The following is a 14,521-nucleotide window of genomic DNA, read 5'->3' as shown; positions in this document are numbered from 1 at the left end:
GACATAGTATAGTAAGGTATAAAAAGTAATAAAAATGACATAGTACAATAAGGCATAAAAATGTCATAAAAACGACATAGTATAAAAAGTCATAAAAACGACATAGTATAGTAAGGCATGAAAAGTCGCATAAATGACATAGCATAGTAAGGCATAATGACGTCATAGTATAGTAAGGCATAAAAACGACATAGTATAGTAAGGCATAAAAAGTGATAAAAACGACATAGTATAATAAGGCATAAAAAGTCATAAAAACGACATAGTATAGTAAGGCATAAAAAGTGATAAAAACGACATAGTATAATAAGGCATAAAAAGTGATAAAAACGACATAGTATAATAAGGCATAAAAATGTCATAAAAACGACATAGTATAAAAAGTCATAAAAACGACATAGTATAGTAAGGCATGAAAAGTCGCATAAATGACATAGCATAGTAAGGCATAATAACGTCATAGTATAGTAAGGCATAAAAACGACATAGTATAATAAGGCATAAAAAGTGATAAAAATGACATAGTATAATGAGGCATAAAAACGACATAGTATAGTAAGGCATAAAAAGTCATAAAAACGACATAGTATAATAAGGCATAAAAATGACATAGTATAATAAGGCATAAAAAGTCATAAAAACGACATAGTATAGTAAGGCATAAAAAGTCATAAAAATGACATAGTATAATAAGGCATAAAAACGACAGTATAATAAGGCATAAAAAGTCATAAAAAGGACATAGTATAGTAAGGCATAAAAAGTCATAAAAATTATATAGTATAGTAAGGCATAAAAAATCATAAAAACAACATAGTATAGTAAGGCATAAAAACGACATAGTATAGTAAGGTATAAAAAGTAATAAAAATGACATGGTACAATAAGGCATAAAAATGTCATAAAAACGACATAGTATAAAAAGTCATAAAAACGACATAGTATAGTAAGGCATGAAAAGTCGCATAAATGACATAGCATAGTAAGGCATAATAACGTCATAGTATAGTGAGGCATAAAAACGACATAGTATAGTGAGGCATAAAAAGTCATAAAAACCACATAGTATAGTAAGGCATAAAAAGTCATAAAAACGACATAGTATAATAAGGCATAAAAACGACATGGTATAATAAGGCATAAAAAGTGATAAAAATGACATAGTATAGTAAGGCATAAAAAGTCATAAAAACGACATAGTATAATAAGGCATAAAAAGTCATAAAAACGACATAGTATAATAAGGCATAAAAACGACATAGTATAATAAGGCATAAAAAGTGATAAAAACGACATAGTATAATAAGGCATAAAAAGTGATAAAAAATGACATAGTATAATGAGGCATAAAAACGACATAGTATAATAAGGCATAAAAACGACATAGTATAGTAAGGCATAAAAAGTCATAAAAACGACATAGTATAATAAGGCATAAAAAGTGATAAAAACGACATAGTATAATAAGGCATAAAAAGTGATAAAAAATGACATAGTATGATAAGGCATAAAAATGTCATAGTATAATAAGGCATAAAAAGTCATAAAAACGACATAGTATAGTAAGGCATAAAAAGTCATAAAAACGACATAGTATAATAAGGCATAAAAACGACATGGTATAATAAGGCATAAAAAGTGATAAAAATGACATAGTATAATAAGGCATAAAAAGTGATAAAAACGACATAGTATAATAAGGCATAAAAAGTGATAAAAAATGACATAGTATAATGAGGCATAAAAACGACATAGTATAATAAGGCATAAAAACGACATAGTATAGTAAGGCATAAAAAGTCATAAAAACGACATAGTATAGTAAGGCATAAAATGTCATAAAAACGACATAGTTTAATAAGGCATAAAAACGACATAGTATAATAAGGCATAAAAAGTCATAAAAACGACATAGTATAGTAAGGCATAAAAAGTGATAAAAACGACATAGTATAATAAGGCATAAAAACGACATAGTATAATAAGGCATAAAAAATCATAAAAACGACATAGTATAGTAAGGCATAAAAAGTGATAAAAACGACATAGTATAATAAGGCATAAAAACGACATAGTATAGTAAGGCATAAAAAGACATAAAAACGACATAGTATAGTAAGGCTTAAAAACGTCATAGTATAGTAAGGCATAGAAAGTGATAAAAACGACATAGTATAGTAAGGCATAAAAAGTCATAAAAACGACATAGTATAGTAAGGCATAAAAACGACATGGTATAATAAGGCATAAAAAGTGATAAAAATGACATAGTATAGTAAGGCATAAAAAGTCATAAAAACGACATAGTATAATAAGGCATAAAAACGACATAGTATAATAAGGCATAAAAAGTCATAAAAACGACATAGTATAGTAAGGCTTAAAAACGTCATAGTAAAGTAAGGCATAAAAACGACATAGTACAGTAAGGCATAAAAAGTCATGAAAACGACATAGTATGATAAGGCATAAAAATGTCATAGTATAATAAGGCATAAAAAGTCATAAAAACGACATAGTATAGTAAGGCATAAAAAGTCATAAAAACGACATAGTATAATAAGGCATAAAAACGACATAGTATAATAAGGCATAAAAAGTGATAAAAACGACATAGTATAATAAGGCATAAAAAGTGATAAAAAATGACATAGTATAATGAGGCATAAAAACGACATAGTATAATAAGGCATAAAAACGACATAGTATAGTAAGGCATAAAAAGTAATAAAAACGACATAGTATAATAAGGCATAAAAAGTGATAAAAACGACATAGTATAATAAGGCATAAAAAGTGATAAAAAATGACATAGTATAATGAGGCATAAAAACGACATAGTATAATAAGGCATAAAAAGTCATAAAAATGACATAGTATAGTAAGGCATAAAAAGTCATAAAAACGACATAGTATAATAAGGCATAAAAACGACATAGTATAATAAGGCATAAAAAGTGATAAAAATGACATAGTATAATGAGGAATAAAAACGACATAGTATAGTAAGGCATAAAAAGTCATTAAAACGACATAGTATAGTAAGGCATAAAAAGTCGTAAAAACGACATAGTATAGTAAGGCATAAAAAGTCATAAAAACGACATAGTATAATAAGGCATAAAAACGACATGGTATAATAAGGCATAAAAAGTGATAAAAATAACATAGTATAGTAAGGCATAAAAAGTCATAAAAACGACATAGTATAGTAAGGCATAAAAAGTCATAAAAACGACGTAGTATAATAAGGCATAAAAATGACATAGTATAATAAGGCATAAAAAGTCATAAAAACGACATAGTATAGTAAGGCATAAAAAGTCATAAAAACGACATAGTATAATAAGGCATAAAAATGACATAGTATAATAAGGCATAAAAAGTCATAAAAACGACATAGTATAGTAAGGCATAAAAAGTCATAAAAACGACATAGTATAGTAAGGCATAAAAAGTCATAAAAACGACGTAGTATAATAAGGCATATAAAAATGACATAGTATAATAAGGCATAAAAAGTCATAAAAACGACATAGTATAGTAAGGCATAAAAAGTCATAAAAACGACATAGTATAGTAAGGCATAAAAAGTCATAAAAACGACGTAGTATAATAAGGCATAAAAACGACATAGTATAATAAGGCTTAAAAAGTCATAAAAACGATATAGTATAGTAAGGCATAAAAAGTGATAAAAACGACATAGTATAATAAGGCATAAAAACGACATAGTATAGTAAGGCATAAAAAGTCATAAAAACGACATAGTATAGTAACGCTTAAAAACGTCATAGTAAAGTAAGGCATAAAAACGACACAGTACAGTAAGGCATAAAAAGTCATAAAAACGACATAGTATGATAAGGCATAAAAACGACATAGTATAATAAGGCATAAAAAGTGATAAAAATGACATAGTATAATAAGGCATTAAAAACGACATAGTATAGTAAGGCATAAAAAGTCATAAAAACGACATAGTATAGTAAGGCATAAAAAGTCGTAAAAACGACATAGTATAGTAAGGCATAAAAAGTCATAAAAACGACATAGTATAATAAGGCATAAAAACGACATGGTATAATAAGGCATAAAAAGTGATAAAAATAACATAGTATAGTAAGGCATAAAAAGTCATAAAAACGACATAGTATAGTAAGGCATAAAAAGTCATAAAAACGACATAGTATAGTAAGGCATAAAAAGACATAGTATAAAAGGCATAAAAACGTCATAGTATAATAAGGCATAAAAACGACATGGTATAATAAGGCATAAAAAGTGATAAAAACGACATAGTATAATAAGGCATAAAAATGACATAGTATAATAAGGCATAAAAAGTCATAAAAACGACATAGTATAGTAAGGCATAAAAAGTCATAAAAACGACATAGTATAATAAGGCATAAAAATGACATAGTATAATAAGGCATAAAAAGTCATAAAAACAGCATAGTATAGTAAGGCATAAAAAGTCATAAAAACGACATAGTATAGTAAGGCATAAAAATGACATAGTATAATAAGGCATAAAAAGTCATAAAAAACGACATAGTATAGTAAGGCATAAAAAGTCATAAAAACGACATAGTATAGTAAGGCATAAAAAGTCATAAAAACGACGTAGTATAATAAGGCATAAAAATGACATAGTATAATAAGGCATAAAAAGTCATAAAAACGACATAGTATAGTAAGGCATAAAAAGTCATAAAAACGACATAGTATAGTAAGGCATAAAAAGTCATAAAAACGACGTAGTATAATAAGGCATAAAAACGACATAGTATAATAAGGCTTAAAAAGTCATAAAAACGACATAGTATAGTAAGGCATAAAAAGTGATAAAAACGACATAGTATAATAAGGCATTAAAAACGACATAGTATAGTAAGGCATAAAAAGTCATAAAAACGACATAGTATAGTAAGGCTTAAAAACGTCATAGTAAAGTAAGGCATAAAAACGACACAGTACAGTAAGGCATAAAAAGTCATAAAAACGCCATAGTATGATAAGGCATAAAAAGTCATAAAAACGACATAGTATAGTAAGGCATAAAAAGTCATAAAAACGACATAGTATAATAAGGCATAAAAACGACATGGTATAATAAGGCATAAAAAGTGATAAAAATAACATAGTATAGTAAGGCATAAAAAGTCATAAAAACGACATAGTATAGTAAGGCATAAAAAGTCATAAAAACGACGTAGTATAATAAGGCATAAAAATGACATAGTATAATAAGGCATAAAAAGTCATAAAAACGACATAGTATAGTAAGGCATAAAAAGTCATAAAAACGACATAGTATAATAGGCATAAAAATGACATAGTATAATAAGGCATAAAAAGTCATAAAAACGACATAGTATAGTAAGGCATAAAAAGTCATAAAAACGACATAGTATAGTAAGGCATAAAAAGTCATAAAAACGACGTAGTATAATAAGGCATAAAAATGACATAGTATAATAAGGCATAAAAAGTCATAAAAAGACATAGTATAGTAAGGCATAAAAAGTCATAAAAACGACATAGTATAGTAAGGCATAAAAAGTGATAAAAACGACATAGTATATAAGGCATAAAAACGACATAGTATAATAAGGCTTAAAAAGTCATAAAAACGACATAGTATGTAAGGCATAAAAAGTGATAAAAACGACATAGTATAATAAGGCATAAAAACGACATAGTATAGTAAGGCATAAAAAGTCATAAAAACGACATAGTATAGTAACGCTTAAAAACGTCATAGTAAAGTAAGGCATAAAAACGACACAGTACAGTAAGGCATAAAAAGTCATAAAAACGACATAGTATGATAAGGCATAAAAACGACATAGTATAATAAGGCATAAAAAGTGATAAAAATGACATAGTATAATGAGGAATAAAAACGACATAGTATAGTAAGGCATAAAAAGTCATAAAAACGACATAGTATAGTAAGGCATAAAAAGTCGTAAAAACGACATAGTATAGTAAGGCATAAAAAGTCATAAAAACGACATAGTATAATAAGGCATAAAAACGACATGGTATAATAAGGCATAAAAAGTGATAAAAATGACATAGTGTAGTAAGGCATAAAAAGTCATAAAAACAGCATAGTATAGTAAGGCATAAAAAGTCATAAAAACGACATAGTATAATAAGGCATAAAAATGACATAGTATAATAAGGCATAAAAAGTCATAAAAACGATATAGTATAGTAAGCATAAAAAGTCATAAAAACGACATAGTATAATAAGGCATAAAAACGACATGGTATAATAAGGCATAAAAACGACATGGTATAATAAGGCATAAAAAGTGATAAAAACGACATTGTATAATAAGGCATAAAAATGACATAGTATAATAAGGCATAAAAAGTCATAAAAACGACATAGTATAGTAAGGCATAAAAAGTCATAAAAACGACATAGTATAATAAGGCATAAAAATGACATAGTATAATAAGGCATAAAAAGTCATAAAAACAGCATAGTATAGTAAGGCATAAAAAGTCATAAAAACGACATAGTATAGTAAGGCATAAAAATGACATAGTATAATAAGGCATAAAAAGTCATAAAAACGACATAGTATAGTAAGGCATAAAAAGTCATAAAAACGACATAGTATAGTAAGGCATAAAAAGTCATAAAAACGACGTAGTATAATAAGGCATAAAAATGACATAGTATAATAAGGCATAAAAAGTCATAAAAACGACATAGTATAGTAAGGCATAAAAAGTCATAAAAACGACATAGTATAGTAAGGCATAAAAAGTCATAAAAACGACATAGTATAATAAGGCATAAAAAGTCATAAAAACGACATAGTATAGTAAGGCATAAAAAGTCATAAAAACGACATAGTATAGTAAGGCATAAAAAGTCATAAAAACGACGTAGTATAATAAGGCATAAAAATGACATAGTATAATAAGGCATAAAAAGTCATAAAAACGACATAGTATAGTAAGGCATAAAAAGTCATAAAAACGACATAGTATAGTAAGGCATAAAAAGTCATAAAAACGACGTAGTATAATAAGGCATAAAAAGTCATAAAAACGACATAGTATAGTAAGGCATAAAAAGTCATAAAAACGACATAGTATAGTAAGGCATAAAAAGTCATAAAAACGACGTAGTATAATAAGGCATAAAAACGACATAGTATAATAAGGCTTAAAAAGTCATAAAAACGACATAGTATAGTAAGGCATAAAAAGTGATAAAAACGACATAGTATAATAAGGCATAAAAACGACATAGTATAGTAAGGCATAAAAAGTCATAAAAACGACATAGTATAGTAAGGCTTAAAAACGTCATAGTAAAGTAAGGCATAAAAACGACACAGTACAGTAAGGCATAAAAAGTCATAAAAACGACATAGTATGATAAGGCATAAAAAGTCATAAAAACGACATAGTATAATAAGGCATAAAAATGACATAGTATAATAAGGCATAAAAAGTCATAAAAACGACATAAAAACGGCATAAAAAGTCATAAAAAACGGCATAAAAAGTCATAAAAACGACATAGTATAGTAAGGCATAAAAAGTCATAAAAACGACATAGTATAGTAAGGCATAAAAAGTCATAAAAACGACGTAGTATAATAAGGCATAAAAATGACATAGTATAATAAGGCATAAAAAGTCATAAAAACGACATAGTATAGTAAGGCATAAAAAGTCATAAAAACGACATAGTATAGTAAGGCATAAAAAGTCATAAAAACGACGTAGTATAATAAGGCATAAAAACGACATAGTATAATAAGGCTTAAAAAGTCATAAAAACGATATAGTATAGTAAGGCATAAAAAGTGAAAAAAAACGACATTGTATAATAAGGCATAAAAACGACATAGTATAGTAAGGCATAAAAAGTCATAAAAACGACATAGTATAGTAAGGCTTAAAAACGTCATAGTAAAGTAAGGCATAAAAACGACACAGTACAGTAAGGCATAAAAAGTCATAAAAACGACATAGTATGATAAGGCATAAAAACGACATAGTATAATAAGGCATAAAAAGTGATAAAAATGACATAGTATAATGAGGAATAAAAACGACATAGTATAGTAAGGCATAAAAAGTCATAAAAACGACATAGTATAGTAAGGCATAAAAAGTCATAAAAACGACGTAGTATAATAAGGCATAAAAATGACATAGTATAATAAGGCATAAAAAGTCATAAAAACGACATAGTATAGTAAGGCATAAAAAGTCATAAAAACGACATAGTATAGTAAGGCATAAAAAGTCATAAAAACGACGTAGTATAATAAGGCATAAAAACGACATAGTATAATAAGGCTTAAAAAGTCATAAAAACGACATAGTATAGTAAGGCATAAAAAGTGATAAAAACGACATAGTATAATAAGGCATAAAAACGACATAGTATAGTAAGGCATAAAAAGTCATAAAAGCGACATAGTATAGTAAGGCTTAAAAACGTCATAGTAAAGTAAGGCATAAAAACGACACAGTACAGTAAGGCATAAAAAGTCATAAAAACGACATAGTATGATAAGGCATAAAAAGTCATAAAAACGACATAGTATAATAAGGCATAAAAATGACATAGCATAGTAAGGCATAAAAAGACATAGTATAATAAGGCATAAAAAGTCATAAAAACGTCATAGTAAAGTAAGGCATAAAAAGTCATAAAAAACGGCATAAAAAGTCATAAAAACGACATAGTATAGTAAGGCATAAAAAGTCATAAAAACGACATAGTATAATAAGGCATAAAAACGACATGGTATAATAAGGCATAAAAAGTGATAAAAATGACATAGTATAGTAAGGCATAAAAAGTCATAAAAACGACATAGTATAATAAGGCATAAAAACGACATAGTATAATAAGGCATAAAAAGTGATAAAAATGACATAGTATAATGAGGAATAAAAACGACATAGTATAGTAAGGCATAAAAAGTCATAAAAACGACATAGTATAGTAAGGCATAAAAAGTCATAAAAACGACATAGTATAATAAGGCATAAAAATGACATAGTATAATAAGGCATAAAAAGTCATAAAAACAGCATAGTATAGTAAGGCATAAAAAGTCATAAAAACGACATAGTATAGTAAGGCATAAAAATGACATAGTATAATAAGGCATAAAAAGTCATAAAAACGACATAGTATAGTAAGGCATAAAAAGTCATAAAAACGACGTAGTATAATAAGGCATAAAAACGACATAGTATAGTAAGGCATAAAAAGTCATAAAAACGACATAGTATAGTAAGGCATAAAAAGTCATAAAAACGACATAGTATAATAAGGCATAAAAATGACATAGTATAATAAGGCATAAAAAGTCATAAAAACAGCATAGTATAGTAAGGCATAAAAAGTCATAAAAACGACATAGTATAGTAAGGCATAAAAATGACATAGTATAATAAGGCATAAAAAGTCATAAAAACGACATAGTATAGCAAGGCATAAAAAGTCATAAAAACGACGTAGTATAATAAGGCATAAAAACGACATAGTATAATAAGGCTTAAAAAGTCATAAAAACGATATAGTATAGTAAGGCATAAAAAGTGATAAAAACGACATAGTATAATAAGGCATAAAAATGACATAGTATAATAAGGCATAAAAAGTCATAAAAACAGCATAGTATAGTAAGGCATAAAAAGTCATAAAAACGACATAGTATAGTAAGGCATAAAAATGACATAGTATAATAAGGCATAAAAAGTCATAAAAACGACATAGTATAGTAAGGCATAAAAACGACATAAGGCATAAAAAGTCATAAAAACGTCATAGTATAGTAAGGCATAAAAAGTCATAAAAACGACATAGTATAGTAAGGCATAAAAAGTCATAAAAACGTCATAGTATGATAAGGTAAAAAAAGTCATAGAAACGACATAGTATAGTAAGGCATAAAATGTCATAAAAATTACATAGTGTAGTACAGCATAAAAAGTCACAAAAATGACATAGCATAGTAAGGCATAAAAACGTCATAGTATAGTAAGGCATAAAAAGTCATAAAAACGAGATAGTATAGTAAGGCATAAAAACGACATAGTATAGTAAGGCATAAAAAGTCATAAAAACGAGATAGTATAGTAAGGCATAAAAACGTCATAGTATAGTAAGGCATAAAAAGTCATAAAAACGAGATAGTATAGTAAGGCATAAAAATGTCATAGTATAGTAAGGCATAAAAACTTCATATTATAGTAAGGCATAAAAAGTGTTAAAAACGTCATAGTATAGTAAGGCATAAAAAGTCATAAAAACGAAATATTATACCAAGGCATAAAAATGTCATAGTATAGCAAGGCATAACAACGACATAGTATAGTAAGGCATAAATGTCATAAAAATGACAGTATAGTGAGGCATGAAAAGTCGCATAAACGTCAGTATAATAAGGCATAAAAACGTCATTGTACAGTAAGGTATAAAACGTCATAAAATGAGATAGTATAGTAAGGCATAAAAATGTCAAAAAACGTCATAGTATAGTAAGTCGTAAAAATGTAAAACAAAACTTGATAGTATAGTAAGGCACAAAAACCTCATGGAATAGTAAGGCCTAAGAATGTCATAAAATGTTATAGTGTAGTAAGGCATAAAAATGTCAAAAAACGTAATATTATAATAAGGCATAGAAATTTTAAAATTATACTGAGACATTAAAACGTTAAAAACTGTAATAGGTGTAAGGCATAACAAGTCATAGTGTAAGACATAAAACGTCATAGCACAGTAGGGCATAAAAATGTCTCAAAACATTATAGTATTATAAGGTATATAAACCTCAACGAACGTTATAGTATATTAAGGCATGAATATGTCAAAAAACATCATAGTAAGATTCAGATTAAGATTGTTTATTAGCCACACCACCAAGGCCGGTGGAATTTATCTCCAATACAGTGTGTTATACTCTTCAGCACAGATACATTTATAGACATTAACAGACATGTGCATGCATGATCTGACATACAGCAGACAATTAGGGTAAAGCATGTAAGGCATAAAAATGTCAAAAACCCTAATATGCAAGTCATAAACAGCCCCTTAGAGACTGCTACCTTCAGATTATCTAACCATCGTATACAGTTGCTGTCCAGTCTTGACTCACTAGAATCAGTCTACTGTCAAAGCTGATGTCAATACATGACTCAGCTAAACTCCACACAGATTTGGGACTGATCAAAGTTTAGACAAACAACAAGGCAACGTGATATGAGTTCAGATCTGTTTGTCTTTAGATCAGTTATCTGTGTTTCAGCAGGAGATAAAAGTCCCACATCGTTCAGTTCGGCTCAGTTTTTTCTTTTGTTCAGTCGCACTGACAGAAAACTAGAAACATGAAGGTTTACCTGCTGCTGCTGCTTCTGCTGCCTCTCTGCTCAGGTATATGTTTTACACTTTAATCTGAAAGTACACTCACACACTTAACTCTTTAATCTGAAGGTACAATAACACAGTAAAGTGTGTTTGTGTTACAGGTGAACAGCATCACATCGAGTGTTATGGCGAGGACTTCCTCATGGTCAACAACCAGCTTCTGCATTGTACCGGCAAAGTCCAACAGGCCTGCTACACCAGAGGTGAGTCTTCTACCTTCTGCTTTTCCCCAGAAAATAAAATCAGTTGAATCTCGGGGGTGTTTACACAGATAAAAAAGAAAAAAGAAATATTCATCCTGGCAGGGCTTCCCCAAGAAACACAGAATATTAACAGAAACTTTGTTTATAACAAGTGAATTTTAACTCCATCCTCACCTGTTCATGGTCATGTACATCCTGTTATGCTTTCAAATTAAAAATTGAATCATTAAGAATATAATCTGAAAGTGACTATGAACATCAGGACATTAAATAAATCTTCACAGCTGGATTTGCAGCTGGATCTCTTTGAGAACATTCACTGTGAGGAGTGTTGAGGCTCAGATGATGTGTTTCCTGTTCGCAGATAATGGAGAGAAAGGCTGCACTCGGCTGGCTAACTGCGATCGACCTGGCTGGACCTGCTGCAAAACCAACCGCTGCAATGCCTGACCAATCGCAGACCGGGAAACAGTGACATCATCAAACTATATGATGTGAAATAAATCTGTGAGGGATATTTCCCATAATGCAGGGTGGTGTTTGTCTGAGCTCAGTGTGTCAACATGAATATTTGCAGTTTCTGGATTTTGAATGGAAGAGTGTCCCGCCTCTGTGGACTTTAATAAAAGCAGCATCCATCCTGAGTGTGTGAAATCATTTTAAAGCCACAGCGCTCCAATAGCTTCAGGCTGTGAATGACTGACAGAACAAAACACGGGAGTTCACAGTCAGAGCATCTGATCAGGTTCAGATGTAGAGATCAGACTTTAGTCTCTCAGGCTATATGTGGTCTGCCAACTTAGTGGTAAAGGTTGTCTGGGTTATGCAGCCTGAGAGGAATACCTGCAGACAGTACTCAGGGCTGAAAAACCGAACGTGATTCAACAGATTAAAATTGCTCTTGCTTGTACCAAAAAGTCAGAGAGAGAGAAACAGCTCTGAACATTTCATCTTCATCCCAGTGATCCCAGCGTAGATAATATTATCATGTTTGTATGGAACAGAACACACCTGGTTACTCATTACCTAAGTAGACGAAATGCAGGGTCACAAAGCAAACAGCAGCCAGCAGTTTGATGAATTGATTGGCTGACAGGTGACTGGCCTGCGTCAGTGAGTGAGTAATAAAATATTCATCAGAGTGTCAGGAATAAATTTAGTTTATTTCTGCTGTAAAGTTGAACATTTTAACATGGGAGTCTATGGGGATTGACTCACTGTTGGAGCCAGACTCTAGTGGCCATTAGAGGAACTGCAGCTTTTGTCACATCAGTGTTTGGTTCTTGTTTCAGACCTGGAGATGCACAACATTACAGGGTGTTCAACGCACCTCCATTTCCATTTAAATAAACATTTTGTTACGCTTTGTTGGGGTTGAACGTGCCCCTGAACTGTCACCGTTGCCACAGTAACAGAAGCAGGAAGAAAGCAAAGCCTGATCTGGCATCAGTTTTCAAAACATTTATTTGCATTTTTTTGTTGAAATCTTCAGTACAGTCTGTCGTCTGACAGGAATGCATGAGAGAAGACATGATTGGCTCAAAACAGTCACATGAACATCGTCGTCATCATCATCATGAGTATCAATGTCGTTACTGAACGCTGAAAAATAAACACTTTTAATCCAGAAACTCCCCAAGATCCCGCCCCCAACCCCTCCCCCACACCAATTACCCCCCCCCCCCCCCGGCATCCTACGATCTGTCCACACACCCCCCTGGCCCCGCCCCTACCTGAACGTGCAGGTGAATCCCTGAACTCTGTACAAGCCCTTCAGAGACGAGTGTAGAAAAGATGAAGATAAACCGACAGTATTAAAAAGACAAAAACATGAACAAACCCCCCCCCCAATTCCCCTCCGTCCCCCCACATGATAACCCAGCCCCCCTGGAGTGACATCATCATCCCGACATTCAGAAAACATTTGAGCAGAAATGGTCCAGAAGACACAAAAACAATCATCATCAGCAGTCATTCAGTGAGTCACTGAAAACCAGCCAATCAGAGGAGAGGAGCATGTCCTGTAACCTGATTGGCTGAGAGATGTGAGTGTCGGATGTATTTTTACAGTGTAGCTGAGGAGCTGCTGCCCCCCCGGTGGTGAACAGAAATATACACACAGACATCTGCAGTATATACAAACACAGATCCTGTCAGAGAGACGTCTCAGTCTGATCCGCTTCTGTTGATTATCTGTTTCATTATTAAAAACAAAACATGTCAGTCACAGCGTTTACTCTGGAGGTTCCATGTTTCCTGTTTACTTTCTATTTACTTACTGTTTACATCAATCTCTTGACTCTAGACTGATCCTCACCTGCCTCAGGTGACATACTGACAAATTGAGAGACAAAAGAATGTGAAACTTTGTCATTGGCTGTTCGTTAGTGAAATGCATCCTGGGAGTGGTAGGATGCATCCTCTCCTCCAGTTTTTATGTCCACAGGAGCATCATGTCAGACATTTGTTTTATATTCAATCATACTTTAGTCTGAAACCTCCATGTTCTCTGGTTTCATGTGTCACATATTTTTCACATTAAAAGCCTCCTGTAGTGGAGGGCTTTTATTGTGAAATGCAGAAGAGCTGAGTTTGGTGGTTTGAAAAAATAAAACATTCAATAAAGTTGTGTTGAATGATCGAAATCCATCAGTGTTTGTGTTTTTAGAATCATCAATTTACATGATTACATGATCAATAATTGTTAGGAATCAAAAATCAATATTTGTTTATCATTATTACACACCAATAAAAGCATGATTAGAGGCAGGTTTTCCCTTCAAAGAATTAAAAAAAACATTTCTAAAAGACATTTAAGACTTGCAGGTTTTCCCTGATCCCCAACACTTCCTCTTCATCTGCCCTGCCCTGATTGGTGGAG

At 30.8% G+C, this 14,521-nt stretch overlaps 1 protein-coding gene across 1 annotated transcript; it reads left to right on the top strand.

Moving 5' to 3' along the window:
• Nucleotides 1-11,286: 11,286 nt before the first annotated feature.
• Nucleotides 11,287-12,284, top strand: wu:fj16a03 (uncharacterized protein LOC335475 homolog). Its single transcript, XM_056395809.1, has 3 exons — nt 11,287-11,443; nt 11,539-11,640; nt 12,005-12,284. The coding sequence occupies exons 1-3, from the start codon at nt 11,398-11,400 to the stop codon at nt 12,088-12,090; spliced, it is 234 nt and encodes a 77-aa protein (XP_056251784.1). The 5' UTR covers nt 11,287-11,397; the 3' UTR covers nt 12,091-12,284.
• The last annotated feature ends 2,237 nt before the right edge of the window (nt 12,285-14,521 follow it).

The sequence above is a fragment of the Seriola aureovittata genome, chromosome 14 (genome assembly GCF_021018895.1).
Source record: "Seriola aureovittata isolate HTS-2021-v1 ecotype China chromosome 14, ASM2101889v1, whole genome shotgun sequence".
Classification (NCBI taxonomy): Eukaryota; Metazoa; Chordata; class Actinopteri; order Carangiformes; family Carangidae; genus Seriola; species Seriola aureovittata.
Note: the sequence above shows the minus strand (reverse complement) of the source record. Positions and strands in the feature narration are given on the sequence as shown.